Here is an 18,084-nt window from a genome sequence, read left to right as displayed (position 1 = left end):
TTTGAGCATCATCAGAGTTTGGCCCTTTAATTATACATTTCGTCATCGTCTTCTTTGGTATACATGCTTCTTTTAATGTTCAGTTCGTTCCAGAATGTCTTGTCTACCTAGCTGACTAGCTCTCGTTATCTAACTAGACACGGTCAACTATATTATCACATCGGTGCTTGCGTCTCACACCACCGAACCAGTATTATACACTAGCTAGCTCCTCTGTTAATCTGAGGATATATCAATCAAAATACAAAGAAACATTGGAAAAAAAATTTTAGAAACAAGAATCATCGGAAATCAACAAAAATGAAAAGATTCATGAAAGTAAAAAAGATGTATATATTTCATATACCTTGGTTTCTTGGCACCTTCTTTCTCCGCAGCTTCAATGGAGCGAACTGCCAAAACAATCCAAACAAGTATGGCACAATATCAATTACAACCAATTCAAATTGAGCTCAACAGAAAAGAGAGACCCTAGATTGAGCACACAAGTCATACTCTAGAATATAAATCATAAGCTAAATTACTTTGGGGGAAAGAAAAGAGTACCTTTTGTCTCAGGTATCAGATTGCAAGAGATGTACTTGGGCGGTTCATGATAAAAATAGCAGACTTTAGCTCGGAATCCTCTTGGCTGATCATAGGAAGGATCCTTACCTTCAAAGGTAATGAAGTACATTACGGCAGTAGTAGCAGTGGTGTAAAGATTGGCTTTGATAACCTTGACAAATCCATATCTTGTATTCTGTAGACAAATCCACAAATAAGTACAACATCTTATAGTAATTAGTGTACATAATGAGAGAACTTTGAAGAAGAAATATAAGACTATAATTTTGACCTCTCTTTCATTGTAACCCTCAAGGGCTCCACGAGACAGCCTGTCCATTAACTCTCGGGAGGTTTCTGGTTCCATGACGAAATCGTTTTCATTGAAATCAAGAGGCAGGTAATTAAAAATGCAATGGAACTGCTTGAAATCCATGTCGAAACCCTACAAATCACAAGATGATACCCAAGAATAAAACACTAGCTAGATTACCAAATTAAGAATGGACAAATGAACATCATCAAAACAATTAATTTCTCAAAGAGATCACCTGTGTCTCCGTGACTTGTTTTGTCATGAGGCGTAACTCTTCGTCAGGCGTGAGAATTTGATCAGGCCCTTCATCCTCACTGCGTCTTATACACGGAATAAACGCATACTCAGGAACAGATCCAGCCTCATACTTTATATATGGAGATACGTCTTCAATAGTCCAATCTGAGACCAGACACCGAAATTAGGGATTTGATACGTCGATATATTCTTAAAATCTAGAACTTGGATTCGTACCTGGAAAATCATCCGCCATCGCTCTTTATGTTGATACCATAAACGAAACCCTAACTTTGAAGTAAAGAAACTAGCGTTAATTGCATTGGATGTTCCTCTATTCTAATGTTTCTATTCTTTGTTTTTTTCCTCGAAAGTTTTTAATTCGACACTCACACCCCCCTATAAATTGGTCAATGGTGAGCATAGTGATGATTAATTTTTGTAGATAAGAACAACTTATCTCTACGAATTGGTCAAATTTTGGTCAGCAGAGAGATCAAACATAGAATACAAAGTAGGAGGCCAAAATTTTGGTCAGCAGAGAGATCAAACTAACTAGTATTAATCTATCTATCCATAAACAAGGGCAAAGACAAAAGAGGAGTTAAAAAAAGCAGACCCATTCACTGTTGTACTTGTTAAGGGATTTTTGAGACAGCCTCTTGAGTAACTCTCTAGTGGTCTCTGGGGCCAAAGCAAACTTGGTACTGTCTAAATCAACCATACAGAGCGGAACTGTGTGAAATCGATGTCGAATCCCTAGTTACAACAACACATAAAGTCGACTACTCAAACATCTCAACAAATGGAAGTGATGAGAACTGAAAGAGAAGAAGAAGAAGAAGCAGAACCTTGCTCTTCCGGACTTGTCTTTTTATCAAAAAAAAACTCTTGCAGTGTCGTGTACTTGGGCTCTTTCTTCTCGTCCCATCGAATATGCGGAGGAATCAGATACCTAGGAAAAGAACCAAACTCATAACTCAGAGACACAGGTCCCAGCAATCCAGACCTACCTGAGAGACAAAAAGCTTTTATCAGAGTCATGGCACTATACACAACAATAATGGATTCGAACGGCCGATTGCGACTAAACACACGGAACCCTAAAGCTTAATCAAAAAAAAAAATTTGGATTCATACCGTCTATGTCAACCTCCTCCATGGATCAAAGTTATTGCCTTTGTCTTGAAGAAACCCTAATTTCCAATTTTCCCCCCTCTTTTTTTTTGCTTCTGGAACCCTCGAGATAACCCAAATCACATATCTCCCTTAATTTGCCGAGTATATTGTCGCATCCCAAAACACCATTGGCTCAGGTTCTTCTCCACTATAACGATTCGACTCAAAAGTCTCAGACTTTCCGCGAAATCGAGATATATAAAGTTGCAGACTTTTTTGAAATGAAGTGAGATTAGATTAGCTTAATAATGAATTGAGACTACCCTTGTTCCCAAATCTCGATTCAGTCGATTTAATTGAAGAAATCGAAAAAAAATGGCGTCTCCGTCGTCGTCGTCGTTCTGGAGCATAGCTTCTCGACAAGCCATGAACAGCGGTTTGTTTATCACGAAACTCTACTGCTTCCTTCATGTAACCACCAACTATCTCGGATTCATGGCTTATGTGAGTCCCCCTCACCCCCAAATCTTCCTTCTTTATTTCGTTACCCTTAACTCATCTCCGCTGTTTAAAAAATCTTCTCTTTTTGAGTGTAGGCTTATGGTCCGAGCATGATTCCGACGCTTCATCCTTCAGGGAATGTCTTATTAGCTGAGCGAATCTCTAAACGCTATCAGAAACCGAGTCGTGGAGATATAGTTGTGATACGGTCTCCAGAGAATCCTAACAAGACTCCGATCAAGAGAGTTATTGGTATTGAAGGTGATTGTATAAGCTTTGTGGTTGATCCACTCAAGAGCGAAAAATCTCAAACCATTGTGGTAAGTTTCTGTTTCTTCTTTGACTTCACTTCACTTTGTTCTTCTTGCTTATGAATTAGATTTGTGAATGAATGTTCTATTGAGACTCTTGAGAGTAGTACTAAGTTGGTAACTTGAGTGATCAGAGTTCACTTCACTTTGTTCTTCTTGCTTATGAATCAGATTTGTGAATGAATGTTCTGTTGAGACTTGAGAGTAGTACTAAGTTGGTAACTTGAGTGATCAGAGTTTAAAAACAAGTTGTTTCAGTTTCAGCAATGTTGGTGTTTAATCAGTATTGAGCTTTCGCTGTTGCAATTCTTGGAATGATTCTTTTAAGTTATGTTAATGCTATTGGTGTACATACATTATAGATTGTTTAGTTTCAATTAGTTGTTGCCAAATAGACAAGTTAGTTTGTTGGATTTGTGGCGATTTGATCTTTCGATTGATGTTTTTTTTGTTTGGTTTTAGGTTCCTAAAGGACATGTCTTTGTTCAAGGTGACTATACTCATAACTCAAGAGACTCAAGAACCTTTGGTCCTGTACCATACGGTCTTATTCAAGGCAGANAGCAGACTTTAGCTCGGAATCCTCTTGGCTGATCATAGGAAGGATCCTTACCTTCAAAGGTAATGAAGTACATTACGGCAGTAGTAGCAGTGGTGTAAAGATTGGCTTTGATAACCTTGACAAATCCATATCTTGTATTCTGTAGACAAATCCACAAATAAGTACAACATCTTATAGTAATTAGTGTACATAATGAGAGAACTTTGAAGAAGAAATATAAGACTATAATTTTGACCTCTCTTTCATTGTAACCCTCAAGGGCTCCACGAGACAGCCTGTCCATTAACTCTCGGGAGGTTTCTGGTTCCATGACGAAATCGTTTTCATTGAAATCAAGAGGCAGGTAATTAAAAATGCAATGGAACTGCTTGAAATCCATGTCGAAACCCTACAAATCACAAGATGATACCCAAGAATAAAACACTAGCTAGATTACCAAATTAAGAATGGACAAATGAACATCATCAAAACAATTAATTTCTCAAAGAGATCACCTGTGTCTCCGTGACTTGTTTTGTCATGAGGCGTAACTCTTCGTCAGGCGTGAGAATTTGATCAGGCCCTTCATCCTCACTGCGTCTTATACACGGAATAAACGCATACTCAGGAACAGATCCAGCCTCATACTTTATATATGGAGATACGTCTTCAATAGTCCAATCTGAGACCAGACACCGAAATTAGGGATTTGATACGTCGATATATTCTTAAAATCTAGAACTTGGATTCGTACCTGGAAAATCATCCGCCATCGCTCTTTATGTTGATACCATAAACGAAACCCTAACTTTGAAGTAAAGAAACTAGCGTTAATTGCATTGGATGTTCCTCTATTCTAATGTTTCTATTCTTTGTTTTTTTCCTCGAAAGTTTTTAATTCGACACTCACACCCCCCTATAAATTGGTCAATGGTGAGCATAGTGATGATTAATTTTTGTAGATAAGAACAACTTATCTCTACGAATTGGTCAAATTTTGGTCAGCAGAGAGATCAAACATAGAATACAAAGTAGGAGGCCAAAATTTTGGTCAGCAGAGAGATCAAACTAACTAGTATTAATCTATCTATCCATAAACAAGGGCAAAGACAAAAGAGGAGTTAAAAAAAGCAGACCCATTCACTGTTGTACTTGTTAAGGGATTTTTGAGACAGCCTCTTGAGTAACTCTCTAGTGGTCTCTGGGGCCAAAGCAAACTTGGTACTGTCTAAATCAACCATACAGAGCGGAACTGTGTGAAATCGATGTCGAATCCCTAGTTACAACAACACATAAAGTCGACTACTCAAACATCTCAACAAATGGAAGTGATGAGAACTGAAAGAGAAGAAGAAGAAGAAGCAGAACCTTGCTCTTCCGGACTTGTCTTTTTATCAAAAAAAAACTCTTGCAGTGTCGTGTACTTGGGCTCTTTCTTCTCGTCCCATCGAATATGCGGAGGAATCAGATACCTAGGAAAAGAACCAAACTCATAACTCAGAGACACAGGTCCCAGCAATCCAGACCTACCTGAGAGACAAAAAGCTTTTATCAGAGTCATGGCACTATACACAACAATAATGGATTCGAACGGCCGATTGCGACTAAACACACGGAACCCTAAAGCTTAATCAAAAAAAAAAATTTGGATTCATACCGTCTATGTCAACCTCCTCCATGGATCAAAGTTATTGCCTTTGTCTTGAAGAAACCCTAATTTCCAATTTTCCCCCCTCTTTTTTTTTGCTTCTGGAACCCTCGAGATAACCCAAATCACATATCTCCCTTAATTTGCCGAGTATATTGTCGCATCCCAAAACACCATTGGCTCAGGTTCTTCTCCACTATAACGATTCGACTCAAAAGTCTCAGACTTTCCGCGAAATCGAGATATATAAAGTTGCAGACTTTTTTGAAATGAAGTGAGATTAGATTAGCTTAATAATGAATTGAGACTACCCTTGTTCCCAAATCTCGATTCAGTCGATTTAATTGAAGAAATCGAAAAAAAATGGCGTCTCCGTCGTCGTCGTCGTTCTGGAGCATAGCTTCTCGACAAGCCATGAACAGCGGTTTGTTTATCACGAAACTCTACTGCTTCCTTCATGTAACCACCAACTATCTCGGATTCATGGCTTATGTGAGTCCCCCTCACCCCCAAATCTTCCTTCTTTATTTCGTTACCCTTAACTCATCTCCGCTGTTTAAAAAATCTTCTCTTTTTGAGTGTAGGCTTATGGTCCGAGCATGATTCCGACGCTTCATCCTTCAGGGAATGTCTTATTAGCTGAGCGAATCTCTAAACGCTATCAGAAACCGAGTCGTGGAGATATAGTTGTGATACGGTCTCCAGAGAATCCTAACAAGACTCCGATCAAGAGAGTTATTGGTATTGAAGGTGATTGTATAAGCTTTGTGGTTGATCCACTCAAGAGCGAAAAATCTCAAACCATTGTGGTAAGTTTCTGTTTCTTCTTTGACTTCACTTCACTTTGTTCTTCTTGCTTATGAATTAGATTTGTGAATGAATGTTCTATTGAGACTCTTGAGAGTAGTACTAAGTTGGTAACTTGAGTGATCAGAGTTCACTTCACTTTGTTCTTCTTGCTTATGAATCAGATTTGTGAATGAATGTTCTGTTGAGACTTGAGAGTAGTACTAAGTTGGTAACTTGAGTGATCAGAGTTTAAAAACAAGTTGTTTCAGTTTCAGCAATGTTGGTGTTTAATCAGTATTGAGCTTTCGCTGTTGCAATTCTTGGAATGATTCTTTTAAGTTATGTTAATGCTATTGGTGTACATACATTATAGATTGTTTAGTTTCAATTAGTTGTTGCCAAATAGACAAGTTAGTTTGTTGGATTTGTGGCGATTTGATCTTTCGATTGATGTTTTTTTTGTTTGGTTTTAGGTTCCTAAAGGACATGTCTTTGTTCAAGGTGACTATACTCATAACTCAAGAGACTCAAGAACCTTTGGTCCTGTACCATACGGTCTTATTCAAGGCAGAATGCTTTGGAGGGTATAAGCTTTTTTTTTTTGTCATTAACGTTATACTATATGATCGTATGATACAAATTTTAGTAGAATTAAGTGTTTTCCGCATTTGAAATGTGGTATTTGCATTTGCTTTGGTGAACTGTTTGGCTGATCTTTGGTATGTGAAATTCTGTGCAGGTTTGGCCATTTCAGGATTTTGGACCGCTTGGACCAACCCCTTCTGAGCTCACGAATTAGCTTGGTCCTAAACTCCTTATTATAATTGACTAGAGGCTCTTTTGTAAGAATTTATGTGTCGATGTGTTTTTAGTATTTGTATTTTCAGATTTACTAAATAAAGTTCACGTAGCTATAGTTGACAAAGCAATTTACCTACCAAATTGTTAAATCTCTAAAACATGGAAAAACTTATCTATGAAAAATATATGGTACGTCACATCTGAAAAATAATAATAGGATGTGTCGGCCTAATGGAAAAATATGCAATGTCATACTTCTAACTCTTACAAAGTGTGATAAGGAAAAGAGATTTTAACGTTTACACCGTTTTTTAAATAATAATTACCCTTTGAAGATTTTCATTGGAGCACTATACACAACGAAAACGTATATTTGATAGCTCTTAGTAGATATATCTTCATAGGTAGTTAAAGTATAGTCTGCTACTATATAACAGAATTCAACATATTCAATCATTGTGCTCCATAACACAATGCTGAGACCCAAAGAGAAAAAGAGTTTGATCTCGAAATTACCGTAGTTGTGGTCCTTCCTTGTGGAATACAACACTAGTGAATGAAGGAGGTTTCTTTAAAAGCTTTAAGCTTCATTATACTTGATAGTTAATCTTTAGTGTTTGATATATAGTTAATTTCACAAGATAATATTGATACAAATATGCATTCATTTTTTTTTTTAATATTCCTTTTTGTCTTTACGTTCATAGCCTGGCTAGAAATAAGTGAGTAAGTTAAATTAGGATATTAGATTTTTGCTGAGGTGGACAGCTTAAGGGCTTAAGTCCCTTTTATTAGTAGTAGTCTGAACAATATGTTGTTGTGTGTTTAAAAAATATTAGGGAACATGATTGATTCAGGGTTGTACCCATATAGTAACGGAGGTAGTAGTTAATTCAAAGTTAGATGACTGTTGCAGCAAATGTTTTGATAACATAACATACACAGGTATTATAAATATGCATATTTGAATCAAATATATACATAAGATACGAAACTATAGCAGAATTTTGGATCTCAATTCTTTTTGTTATATAGCCACTAGGTGTTATTCAAAATTAATTAATACATACTAAAAATCTAGTTGTTGTTGGATTATGTATGTATTTTATGTGGTGTTTTCAAAATATATTTAAAACACATGTTATTCAATAGTATATAGTATTAGATTTTGTGTCATTTTATTTTAACGTATTTTACTCGTAAAAGATGAACAAAACGCTACAAAACACAGTACCACGACAATCAAGGCCTAACCAGACCAGGCCTTTGAGGGCCGATTTAAGATTTTGGAAGACAAGTGTCCAAATTATCACAGAAAGAAACTAGAGGGACTTACTTGTTAATATGGATATATAAAGCAAAGGAAAGAGGGTTGTGTGTTGTTTTATTTAATCGAGGGTTCCAGAAGAAAGAGGGGAGAAATTGGAAACTAGGGTTCTTCTGTTGAAGGCAAAAAAAAAAAAAAAAAANAAAACTCTAGATCCGTGAGGAGCGATGGGGGAGGTTAACGTAGACGGTAAGAATCCAACTTTTTTTTGTTTGGTTAAACTTTAGCGTTTTGTGTTTTATATAGTAGCCCCCCCCTGACTCTGATAAAGCTTTGTCTTGTCTCTCAGGTGAGATTCCACATTTTTATTTGATTAAGCTGGGACCTGTGTCTCTGAGTTATGAGTTTGGTTCTTTTCCTAAGAATCTGATTCCTCCGCATATTCGATGGGACGAGAAGAAAGAGCCCAAGTACACGACACTGCAAGAGTTTTTTTTGATAAAAAGACAAATCAGGAAGAGCAAGGTTCTGGCTTCCTCTTCTTGTCCTTTTTTTTTTTTTTTTTTTTTTTTTTTNACGCACTGTACTCTGCCACTTCACTGTGTGAGTAAAGTGAGTTTGGGCCTTGAGCTGGGCCGTTAGCAAATGAATATTCACAGCCGCGTGAGATTAGAACTTACCCTATCTATCTCTCTCTCTCTCTCGAAGAAATCGTCAGACTCCTATAAAATGGTCACTTGTTTCGTACGGCCTTTCTTTACTCCCTTTAGAGAGATAGAGAGAGAGAGTGCGTGCGATTATCTTCTCTTTCTTCTTTGATTTATTTTCCTTTTTTTTTTTCTCTTTTTTTTTTTTTTTTTTTTTTTTTTTTTTTCATCACTTCCATTTTGAGATTTGTTGATTAGTCGATTCTATGTGTTGTTGTAATTAGGGATTCGACATCGATTTCACACAGTTCCGCTCTGTTTTCAATTACCGGCCTGTTAATTTCGACAGTAAAGAGTTTGCTAAGCCGCCAGAGACCACTAGGGAGTTACTCAAGAGGCTGTCTCAAAAATCCCTTAACAAGTACAACAATGAATGGGTCTGCTTTTTTTAACTTCTCTTTTGTCTTTCTTTGCCCTCTTGTTTATAAATAAATACTAGTTAGTTTAATCTCTCTGCTAACCACAATTTTGGTTTTTGTTGTTTTGTAACACACAGTTTACGGAATATGAATTTCTCAATATTGTCAAAGCCAATTATTACATGTGTTCTGGTTTAATGTTCTTCATTACCTTTGAGGTTAGAGATCCTTACGACAACCTGCCCAAGCTCTTCCAAACTAGTGTCTACTACTATTATGAGGATGAGGATCAGTACATATTAACCAGACCTAAACCCAAACAAAATGGTATTTTACAATCTCTCTTCTTTCTCAATGCGCTTAAGTAATCATCTCTATTATATAGTTCATTAATTAGGCCAGTTTCTTTTTGCATGATGATCCTATTATATGTTTCATTAGACTCTTTTGTAATGGTATAATTTGATTGTTTTTTGTCAGTCAAATGCGTTGGAACTGCCAAGACACAAAAAAGGTACCTACACCAGTCGTTTACTCTGATGCATCTCTTATTCTTGTTTGAATCGTAGATTTGGTTCTTTACTCTCGATTCTTCTCTTTTAATCTGTTGTCTTCTGTTCATGATTGTTGTAGATTGGCATAGAAAGCTTATGCAGTATGCAATGGTTGGGTGGTGGTGAGCACAAGTAGTGTTTGGAATGTTAGATATTATTGCAGAATTGTTCTTAATAATATAATATGATATCGTTATGATGACTGAACTTTCTATTCAGATTCGTGTAGTGGCTTGCTTTTGAACTTTTCCAATCAGATTCGTGTAATAGGCATGCTTCTTGTAACCTCTCTTTTGTAGACATTGTTCTTATTATCCGTATGCAACCTTGTATGTTGTATCAGATTTCACTTTAAGGGACCGAGAGAAAAAAAAAAAAAAAAAAAAAGAAGCCCCGAGTAAACCAGTCACAGTATCCATTGAGTGATCAATAACTTTGTAGGATCGGGATATAGAGCTAAGGGACCAAGAGTTAGCTTAAGCAATATGGTTAAGTAATTCACCTATACTAGAGTACATGTGGCGACATAACATTGGCCCTATATATGTGTTTTAGCCAAATCTGAATATCTAACCAAACAACTAATATATACACTTTTTAAGCACACAAACATTACGGCATTGAGGTTTAACGCCAAAATTGTGAAAATGAGTTTGTGGTAAAATTTCATAAACGCATATCCACACCAAACTTGCAAAACCAAGATTTGGCGTAGAAAACTGTACAATCGCATGTTAGCTCTAAAGTTGAGGAACCAAGATTTGGCCTCATGTTGTAGAGAGTTTGGTGGATGAGACAGAATACGAATTTATTAAGGTTCTCTATGCAAATTTTCATATGTCTGCTGGAGTAATGTTTCTCATGACATTCCAAGTGAAAGATCCTGCTGATAATCTGACGAAACAGTTTCCAAGCTAGGATTCGCTACTCTTTCGTTGATGAGAGCAACTTTGTCTTCTGCCGGCCGAAACTTGATTAAGAAGGTACTCTTTCTGGAATGGATCATATCATAGGGTCATAGCAAAATCATTTGAAATCATTCTCTCTGGAGTATAGAAAGTTAGAAACCTCTTCTTCTTCATCTTTTTTTTTTGTTGATTAGGCTAGGCAGATTCGAAAAATGAAGATGGCGTTGGAGTTGATGAGAAGCCGAAAAACTAAGGTACACACACAAATTATCAAAACATGGATGCATCGTTTCCTTAAAAGTTTAATGTGAAAATTGCCTAGTTCTATAATTGATCCATATAAATATAGTATTCCATTCATTAGTGACGAGAAGATATTTGAGATCATATTCTTTTCTTTTCTTGTTTGTCGTATTTATTTAATGCATTTACTAACGTTAATAATAGAGCTTTCATTTGGGGTGGTAGTTAAACGAAACTAAAATCATGGGGCGAAAAGAGGAAGATAAAAGAAACGAAAGGATCTTAGATAAAAATAACTGGGGATATTATAGAAGAAGAAATTGAGAAGAAGGAAAAATTAGGGTTCTTCATCAAGAATATATAAGCGCGATGAGTGAATTTGAAGGTACGATCTGCGTTTCGTTATTTCTAAAGTTTATAAATTGCTTTATCTGCCCGATTGATTCAGATGATATATATATATATATATATATCTCAGGCTGGACTTCGTGGCTCACACCTGGGTATTTACTGTGGAAACCTGAGGATCCTGGTTATGAGAGACCTGCGTACAGGGATTGGACGACCGAGGAAGATGAGCCTAAGTACTCACCAGAGCAAGAACTTACCTTACTCGACAAACAAATCAGAGCGAGCGATGTATATTACATTATTAGTTTTGGTTATATATATAAATAAGCTCCATAAATTTATTTTGTGAAATTGATTGGTTGTTAATTATGTGAAACAAAACAAACAGGGGTTTGATATCGACTTCACACACTTCCGATGTGTCTTCAACTACCACCTTGCTGATCTCGACTCACATGAATTCGTCGAAGAGCCAGAAACCACTAGGGATTTACTCGAGATGCTCTCTCGGACTTCACTTGATGACTACAATCAGAAACATGTGAGTGAGAACTAAGCTGTGCCCTTGTGCTTTCAAATTTGCATTATGTATGATAATATATAACATGTGCTTATTTATTTATTCTCTTTAATTGTTTAAAAAATACAGGGAACAAAAGTTTTGAGTTTGTCAAGGTTGTGAAAGCCAACTTTCACTATTGTTGTGCGTGTATGTTCCTCATAACATTCCAAGTTGTTGATCCTTATGATAAATAAAAATTTTCCAAGCAAGGGTTCGCCATGCTAGAGACATCTTGACCGGATACATCTTCTGCAGGCCTAAACCCAATCAAGGAGGTACCAAATATTCTTGTTTTTATTTTCCATCTGTATTTTTTTGTTAATGAAAGATGGATTAAGCTTCCATATTTTATATACTTTTTTCTCTGTTGAAAGTGGCTATTTTTTTATAGATTTAATAGTATTATTTGGGTTGTTTTTTTTATAGTGGCTATTTTTATAGATTTAATAGTATTATTTGGGTTGTTTTTATAGTGGAATGCATTGGTGTCAAGAAAAATATTTGAAAATGCTGTCCAAGAAAAATGTCAAGGTAATCGAAATATCTAACTGCAAGGGTGTTTTCTTCATTAAACTTTATGGAGGAGTGGAAAGAAAGTTTTTAACTTCATAAAACTTGACCATTTCTTTTTGATGGAAGCCAAGACATTTGAAAAATAGCAATAAAAAGAATTTCGTGTACCGTTTTAGCTATGCATAATAAGTTTCAAAATTCTCTTATGAGACTAGCTTACATATTTCAGATTCATATTAATTTTTCTGTCGTGTCATATTTTTTGATGTATCGTCAATTTAATGCATTTTTTACTAACATTGTTACATATTTTGAATTAAGATGATTTTTCCATAAGAGCTTTCGATTGGTGTGTTAGTTGGACGAAACTAAAAAGTATGAGATCAAAAACGAAGTATATAGTAATAAAAAGGACTTGCATTATGAAAACAAAATATAAATAAATAAAAAGGGACTTGAGTAAAGAAGAGGAACGCAACTAAAATCTCTTTCAACAAGACCGAACAGCAAAACAAAGTTAGGGTTTTGCCATCTCTTCTTCAACGCGAGAAGAGGGAAGCATGGGTGAATCATTCGAAGGTTTTGGTTTCTCTAAACTCCTAAGGGTTTGTACGTATATATATATACTCTCGACCAATCGAATTAAACTCCCTTTGTTTTTGAATTAGCTATCCCAGGGTGGACATCGTGGGTCGAAGATGCATATTTTCTATGTACACCTGAAGATCCTGAGTGCTTGAAGCATCACTACATCACACGAACCGAGAAAGACGAGCCTCAATACACAGTAGATGAAGAAATTGCCATGATGAACGAACAAATCGAGAAGAGCGAGGTTTTTGAAACTATATGGTTCTTTTTGTTTTATATTACAATATACTCTCAAAATTGTCATATTGAATTGATGTCTGAACTAGGGGTTCGATATTGATTTCTCGCTGTTCCGGTGTCTGTTCAACTACCATCTTGTTGATCCTGATGATACTGACTTCGTTGAGGAGCCAGAAACTACTAAGGATCTAATGAAGAGGCTTTCTCAAGAATCCCTTAAGCGCTACAATGAAGAGGAGGTCATATATCTAATCTATGCTCTTCATATATGATCTAGATGTTGTTGTACACACATATATATATATATATATATATATATATATAGATATGAATGGTTCCTTTGTTTTGAAACAGGGCACGGGGTTCGAATTTGTCAAGTTTGTGAAAGCCAATTTTCACTATAGCTCGGGGTTCATGTTTCTCATAACGTTTCAAGTGTTGGATCCGTCTGATGACGAAGAAAAACTCTTCCAAGCTAGGGTTCGTTACTCTTCTCGTTTCCCCGCTCAATACGTCTTTTGTAGGCCTAAACCCGATCCAGAAGGTACTATTTTCTTTTCCAACTCTTAAAACTTATGGCGATCAATAGCAAAAGCATAAGTGATTCATTGTGGAGTACTGTATTTGCCTCTTTCTCTTTGTTTAAAGATGTGAAATTGTATATATTTTTTTTCTTTTCTTTTGAAATATTTGGTTATTATCTCTGCCTCCTGAGTCATTTATTTTGTGATTTTGGATTATTTTGGCAGTGGACTCTGATGAAATTTCCGAGGAAGACGTCAAAGGCGTATGATATATACGATTTATAAATAAGAGCTTTTACTACGATTCGATGGATCATTTACTTTACGGTGACGTTGGAAACTTGGATTGATATATACTGACAAACTGTGTAGATATGGCTTTAAACATTTGATGATGACAGAAGTAAAGGATGGCTTCAAAACATTACTCAAAGAATTTGATTTGGATACAAATAAGTGCTCTCACCTTGAAAGTTTGTACTTCCATTTTTATACGTAAATATAAATAAGAAATATACCGCATATTATAGAGGGTTACCGAAGTTAGGGTTCATCAACGAACAATAAGCGTTATTTGATTTGCCAATGAAAATGAAGAACCCCAAACCAAAAAAATAGTTAATGATGGACCTATACGAGGTTTGCCAATGGAAAGTAGTAGTCATTCGGATTTCACCGGGGAGAATGTTGGGCCGGCCAACCTTAAAAAAGACATATATATGCTTTCTGTCATGTTTCACTTTTTTTTTTTCATTTTCTAATTTAATACTAATTTTTTTTCACTTTGATTAATGCGATGGTTGTTTACTTAGCCGTACGTGTTTTTTTTTTTTTTTGATAACTCAGGGTAAATCCGTGGTTTACTTAGCCGTATGTTAACAGTTATAAAAGCTCTACGTTAACTTAAAATGTAAGGTTATCACACGAGCAGACAATAAAAGAAATTGTAATCAGAGATATTTAGAACAGATCTTTCTGATTGGGTAGTAGTTGAACGAAACTAAAAGTATAGAGCCAAAAGACAAAGATTAAAAAAAAAAAAGGGAAATAAATGAGATATTATTATAAGAGAGTTTCCAAACAAAGGGAACGAACTCTAAAATCACTTTCCCCAAAAAAAAAAAAAAAAAGAGTTAGGGTTCTTCTTTCTACTCAACGCGATGGGTGAATTTGGAGGAGGTACGATTCAAATTTCGTTTTATGTAAAGTTTAAATCTTTATAGTTTTTACTCTTGACCCGATCGTTTCCAATTACAATTTTACGTTGTCGTCGCAGGCTGGGTTAAGTTGCTCGAACCAGCGTTTTTGCTATGGAAACCTACGGACTCGGACTACGAGAGACCTTCATACATGACTTGGACCGAGAAAGATAAGCCTGAGCTCACACCAGATCAAGAACTTGCATTAATGACCAAAGAAGTCATTGACAGCGATGTATGGTTCTTATATATAGCAGCTTTACAGTTCTGTGAAATCGAGGGTTTGATTTGGTTTTTTTCTAATGCAGGGGTTTGATATAGATTTTGGATCTTTCCGCTGCGTTTTCAACTACCATCCTGCCATTCTCCATTCATATGGATTCAGTGACGATGAGACAGAAACCCTTGAGGATTTACTCAAGAGGCTTGCTCAGGGATCTCTTAATGACCACAATGGCAAATGTGTGAGAGCACTATACTAGTCTTTTTGCCTTTTACGCTTTCAAATTCAATTGGCATAGCTTATTCATGATTTTTGTTTTGTTTTTATCAAAACAGGGTACAAATTTTGAGTTTGTCAAAATTGTTAAAGCCAATTATCACTTTGCTGCTGCGATCATGTATCTCATAACGTTTCAAGTTAAGGATCCTTATGATGACAATATTAAACACTTCCAAACGAGGGTACTTCACGCTGATGGTATCAGGACTGAGTATGTCTTTTGCAGGCCCCAACCCAATCAACGACGTAAGATAAGAAGCTATTCTTTTCCATTGAATTCATTATCCATGATAATCTTCCTCTATCACCATATGATTATAGCTACCATTTATTTTTGTTTCTTGAGATTTTATATTATTTGGTTTGTTTCTATAGTTGAATGCATTGGGATCAAGAAAGATGTGGAGAAAGTTGTTAAGAGAGATCTTGAGCAAGCTGTCAAGAGTGATGTTCAGAAAGATGTCAAGAAACAAAAGTAAGTGAGGAAACATCTATACCTACATGGGGTCGTAGACAATGGGGAATGTTTCTATGTATTGCTTAGAATGACTTACAAGTCTTTTATAGACTACATATGAAATCTTAGAAAATCTAAGTTACAATCAATTTACAATTACAAACATATCAACTATTCTTTGACCGAATCACATCTTGTTGAGTAATCCCCAAATCAATAACTCAGTGCGTAGATGACGGAACTGATTCCGTTAATACACTTCCGTAAGTTGGAGCATGCATATCTTGATTTGAGAGAGAAAACAAAAAAAAAGTATTGATTTGAGAAACAGATTAAGGATGGTTGAATGAATGAATTGTTTTGGAGCATGCAGATCCAAAATACTTTTTCCAAAAAAGAAAGAAAGAATAAAGAACCCCATCAAAAAAAAGTAGTTAATGGTGGACCTATACGAGGTTTTGCCAGTGGGAAGTAGTCCCCAAAGAGATTCGGATTTCTCCGAGAAGAATGTTTAATTGGGCCGGCTAACCTTAAAAAAGACATGCTTTCTGTCATGTTCCACTTATTAATAGTATATTTTAGATACTACTAGTATATGATAATGATACTATTAAGTAGTTTCACTAGTCAGATGGTTGTTTACTTATCCGCAATATTAATAGTTATAAAACTCTATGTTAACGTAAAAGGTAAGGTTATCAGACCCCAGACACTAAAAGGAACTTAATCAGAGATTTTTTTTCTTGGTAACAACATAATCAGAGATATTCAGAACAGAGCTTTCGATTGCGTAGTAGTTGAACGAAACTAAACGTATACAGCCAAAAGACAAAAGATAAAAAAATAATAGGGACTTGAGTTAAATAAATGAGATATTATTATAAGAGAGTTTTAATTACAAAGGGAACGAAACTCTAAAAATCACACTTTCCCTCAAAACAAAAAAAAAAAGAGTTAGGGTTCTTCATTCTACTCAACGCGATGGGTGAATTTGGAGTTCCAATTTCGTTTTATGTAAAGTTTGAAGCTTTATAATTTTATACTCTTGCCCAGATCGATTCCAGTTACAATTTTACAATGTCGTCGCAGGCTGGGTTAAGTTGCTCGAACCAGCGTATTTGCTGTGGAAACCTACGGACTCTGACTACGAGAGACCTCCATACATGACTCGTACCGAGAAAGATAAGCTTGAGCTCACACCAGATCAAGAACTTGCATTAATAACCAAAGAAGTCAATGACAGCGATGTATGGTTTTGTTTTTTTTTTGGTTTCTTTTCATATATCATCATCAACTTTACTAGAATTGTGTGAAAAATTTTGATTTCGTTCTGTAGGGGTTTGATATCGATTTCAGACCTTTCAGCTGCGTTTTCAACTACCATCCAGCGATTCTCCATTCATGTGAATTCAGTGACGATGAGACAGAAACCTGTGAGGATTTACTCAAGAGACTTGCTCAGGGATCCCTTAATGACCACAATGGCAAATGTGTGAGTGAGAGAGATCTCACTTGTCTAATCTTTTTCCTTATGCTTTCAAATTTAGCTGGCTTATTTATGAATGTTGTTTTGTTTTTATCAAAACAGGGCACAAATTTTGAGTTTGTCAAAATTGTTAAAGCCACCTATCACTTTGCTGCTGCGATTATGTATCTCATAACATTTCAAGTTAAGGATCCTTATGATGACAAGATTAAACTCTTCCAAACAAGGGTACTTCACGCTGACAATATCAGGACTGAGTATGTCTTCTGCAGGCCCCAACCCAATCAAGGAGGTAATATATATATTAAGCTTGCCTCTTTCACCATGTTAGTAGGATTTGGCATGTTTACTTCTTTATTTCTTGATATTTATAGTATTTTGGATTTGTTTTGATAGTGGAATGCATTGGGATTATAAAGGATGTATATTATAAAGATGTCAAGAAACAAAGGTATAATCGAAAAGATCTTAACTACTTTGATGTCTTGTATGGATGGTTTTTTAAAGTGATTGTCTTCTATTTACAGATTGGAGTAGGAGCTTTTATATATATATACCCACAAGGTGTGAGAAGCTTGATATGCTCTGATCCGTTGTTTTTTTTTGAAAGCTGTAAACGTAGAGGGATTTAAGTGTAGCTGGATACAAAAATAGGGATTTAAATCGAAAAAAAAAAATAACCGAAGTGTATTGGATTGGAACAAACTATTCTTTTCTAGACTTTGGCTGAAAGAGTTGTAATTATTTAAAGTTCCAAAACAGTAACAAAAGGTTTTATAAATTAAGAAAAAGAGAATTAAAAATTTTATTTT

General features: G+C 35.7%; 8 protein-coding genes and 1 pseudogene across 8 annotated transcripts; 7 read left to right on the top strand and 2 right to left on the bottom strand.

Moving 5' to 3' along the window:
- LOC104714676 lies at nucleotides 22–2,084 on the bottom strand. The gene is made up of 8 exons (XM_019229805.1): nucleotides 1,951–2,084; nucleotides 1,719–1,858; nucleotides 1,337–1,390; nucleotides 1,098–1,264; nucleotides 839–991; nucleotides 547–742; nucleotides 347–392; nucleotides 22–221 (listed from the first exon to the last, which is right to left on the bottom strand). Exons 3-8 carry the CDS (start codon nucleotides 1,353–1,355, stop codon nucleotides 194–196), a joined length of 609 nt encoding a protein of 202 aa, XP_019085350.1. The 5' UTR covers nucleotides 1,356–1,390; nucleotides 1,719–1,858; nucleotides 1,951–2,084; the 3' UTR covers nucleotides 22–193.
- On the top strand, nucleotides 2,407–3,624 carry LOC104716066 (mitochondrial inner membrane protease subunit 1-like). The gene is made up of 3 exons (XM_010433411.2): nucleotides 2,407–2,722; nucleotides 2,815–3,039; nucleotides 3,493–3,624. Exons 1-3 carry the CDS (start codon nucleotides 2,594–2,596, stop codon nucleotides 3,622–3,624), a joined length of 486 nt encoding a protein of 161 aa, XP_010431713.1. The 5' UTR covers nucleotides 2,407–2,593.
- On the bottom strand, nucleotides 4,343–5,317 carry LOC104714677. The gene is made up of 3 exons (XM_019229806.1): nucleotides 5,229–5,317; nucleotides 4,940–5,101; nucleotides 4,343–4,847 (listed from the first exon to the last, which is right to left on the bottom strand). The coding sequence occupies exons 1-3, from the start codon at nucleotides 5,248–5,250 to the stop codon at nucleotides 4,693–4,695; spliced, it is 339 nt and encodes a 112-aa protein (XP_019085351.1). The 5' UTR covers nucleotides 5,251–5,317; the 3' UTR covers nucleotides 4,343–4,692.
- Nucleotides 5,396–6,950, top strand: LOC104714675 (mitochondrial inner membrane protease subunit 1). Its single transcript, XM_010432105.2, has 4 exons — nucleotides 5,396–5,711; nucleotides 5,804–6,028; nucleotides 6,482–6,592; nucleotides 6,748–6,950. Exons 1-4 carry the CDS (start codon nucleotides 5,583–5,585, stop codon nucleotides 6,805–6,807), a joined length of 525 nt encoding a protein of 174 aa, XP_010430407.1. The 5' UTR covers nucleotides 5,396–5,582; the 3' UTR covers nucleotides 6,808–6,950.
- On the top strand, nucleotides 8,200–10,051 carry LOC104714674. Its single transcript, XM_010432104.2, has 6 exons — nucleotides 8,200–8,325; nucleotides 8,426–8,601; nucleotides 9,008–9,160; nucleotides 9,280–9,469; nucleotides 9,623–9,656; nucleotides 9,776–10,051. Exons 1-6 carry the CDS (start codon nucleotides 8,304–8,306, stop codon nucleotides 9,783–9,785), a joined length of 585 nt encoding a protein of 194 aa, XP_010430406.1. The 5' UTR covers nucleotides 8,200–8,303; the 3' UTR covers nucleotides 9,786–10,051.
- LOC104716065 lies at nucleotides 11,217–12,265 on the top strand (annotated as a pseudogene).
- LOC104714672 lies at nucleotides 12,834–13,897 on the top strand. Its single transcript, XM_010432103.2, has 5 exons — nucleotides 12,834–12,852; nucleotides 12,951–13,108; nucleotides 13,191–13,343; nucleotides 13,459–13,648; nucleotides 13,854–13,897. Exons 1-5 carry the CDS (start codon nucleotides 12,834–12,836, stop codon nucleotides 13,895–13,897), a joined length of 564 nt encoding a protein of 187 aa, XP_010430405.1.
- Nucleotides 14,789–15,808, top strand: LOC104716064. Its single transcript, XM_010433410.2, has 5 exons — nucleotides 14,789–14,807; nucleotides 14,905–15,062; nucleotides 15,136–15,291; nucleotides 15,386–15,575; nucleotides 15,705–15,808. Exons 1-5 carry the CDS (start codon nucleotides 14,789–14,791, stop codon nucleotides 15,806–15,808), a joined length of 627 nt encoding a protein of 208 aa, XP_010431712.1.
- LOC109126510 lies at nucleotides 16,768–17,809 on the top strand. Its single transcript, XM_019230134.1, has 6 exons — nucleotides 16,768–16,771; nucleotides 16,840–17,033; nucleotides 17,123–17,278; nucleotides 17,375–17,564; nucleotides 17,669–17,723; nucleotides 17,800–17,809. Exons 1-6 carry the CDS (start codon nucleotides 16,768–16,770, stop codon nucleotides 17,807–17,809), a joined length of 609 nt encoding a protein of 202 aa, XP_019085679.1.

This window comes from Camelina sativa, chromosome 9 (assembly GCF_000633955.1).
Source record: "Camelina sativa cultivar DH55 chromosome 9, Cs, whole genome shotgun sequence".
In the NCBI taxonomy this organism is placed as follows: Eukaryota; Viridiplantae; Streptophyta; class Magnoliopsida; order Brassicales; family Brassicaceae; genus Camelina; species Camelina sativa.
Note: the sequence above shows the minus strand (reverse complement) of the source record. Positions and strands in the feature narration are given on the sequence as shown.

What these genes read in the sequence shown, in the direction of transcription:
- LOC104714676 (XM_019229805.1), bottom strand. An exon ending in AACAAGTCACGGAGACACAG is followed by an intron (nt 992 to 1,097) that starts GTGATCTCTTTG and finishes TGTGATTTGTAG; the next exon opens with GGTTTCGACATGGATTTCAA. An exon ending in AGGGTTACAATGAAAGAGAG is followed by an intron (nt 743 to 838) that starts GTCAAAATTATA and finishes ATTTGTCTACAG; the next exon opens with AATACAAGATATGGATTTGT.
- LOC104714677 (XM_019229806.1), bottom strand. Translation starts at nt 5,250, where the DNA reads ATGGAGGAGGTTGACATAGACG. An exon ending in GGAGGAGGTTGACATAGACG is followed by an intron (nt 5,102 to 5,228) that starts GTATGAATCCAA and finishes TTTGTCTCTCAG; the next exon opens with GTAGGTCTGGATTGCTGGGA. An exon ending in GACAAGTCCGGAAGAGCAAG is followed by an intron (nt 4,848 to 4,939) that starts GTTCTGCTTCTT and finishes TGTTGTAACTAG; the next exon opens with GGATTCGACATCGATTTCAC.
- LOC104714675 (XM_010432105.2), top strand. Translation starts at nt 5,583, where the DNA reads ATGGCGTCTCCGTCGTCGTCGTCGTTCTGGAGCATAGCTTCTCGACAA. An exon ending in AAAAATCTCAAACCATTGTG is followed by an intron (nt 6,029 to 6,481) that starts GTAAGTTTCTGT and finishes GTTTGGTTTTAG; the next exon opens with GTTCCTAAAGGACATGTCTT. An exon ending in AAGGCAGAATGCTTTGGAGG is followed by an intron (nt 6,593 to 6,747) that starts GTATAAGCTTTT and finishes AATTCTGTGCAG; the next exon opens with GTTTGGCCATTTCAGGATTT.
- LOC104714674 (XM_010432104.2), top strand. Translation starts at nt 8,304, where the DNA reads ATGGGGGAGGTTAACGTAGACG. An exon ending in GGGGGAGGTTAACGTAGACG is followed by an intron (nt 8,326 to 8,425) that starts GTAAGAATCCAA and finishes CTTGTCTCTCAG; the next exon opens with GTGAGATTCCACATTTTTAT. An exon ending in ACAAGTACAACAATGAATGG is followed by an intron (nt 9,161 to 9,279) that starts GTCTGCTTTTTT and finishes TGTAACACACAG; the next exon opens with TTTACGGAATATGAATTTCT.
- LOC104714672 (XM_010432103.2), top strand. An exon ending in AGCGCTACAATGAAGAGGAG is followed by an intron (nt 13,344 to 13,458) that starts GTCATATATCTA and finishes GTTTTGAAACAG; the next exon opens with GGCACGGGGTTCGAATTTGT. An exon ending in GCCTAAACCCGATCCAGAAG is followed by an intron (nt 13,649 to 13,853) that starts GTACTATTTTCT and finishes TTATTTTGGCAG; the next exon opens with TGGACTCTGATGAAATTTCC.
- LOC104716064 (XM_010433410.2), top strand. An exon ending in AAGAAGTCATTGACAGCGAT is followed by an intron (nt 15,063 to 15,135) that starts GTATGGTTCTTA and finishes TTTCTAATGCAG; the next exon opens with GGGTTTGATATAGATTTTGG. An exon ending in ATGACCACAATGGCAAATGT is followed by an intron (nt 15,292 to 15,385) that starts GTGAGAGCACTA and finishes TTATCAAAACAG; the next exon opens with GGTACAAATTTTGAGTTTGT.
- LOC109126510 (XM_019230134.1), top strand. An exon ending in AAGAAGTCAATGACAGCGAT is followed by an intron (nt 17,034 to 17,122) that starts GTATGGTTTTGT and finishes TTCGTTCTGTAG; the next exon opens with GGGTTTGATATCGATTTCAG. An exon ending in ATGACCACAATGGCAAATGT is followed by an intron (nt 17,279 to 17,374) that starts GTGAGTGAGAGA and finishes TTATCAAAACAG; the next exon opens with GGCACAAATTTTGAGTTTGT.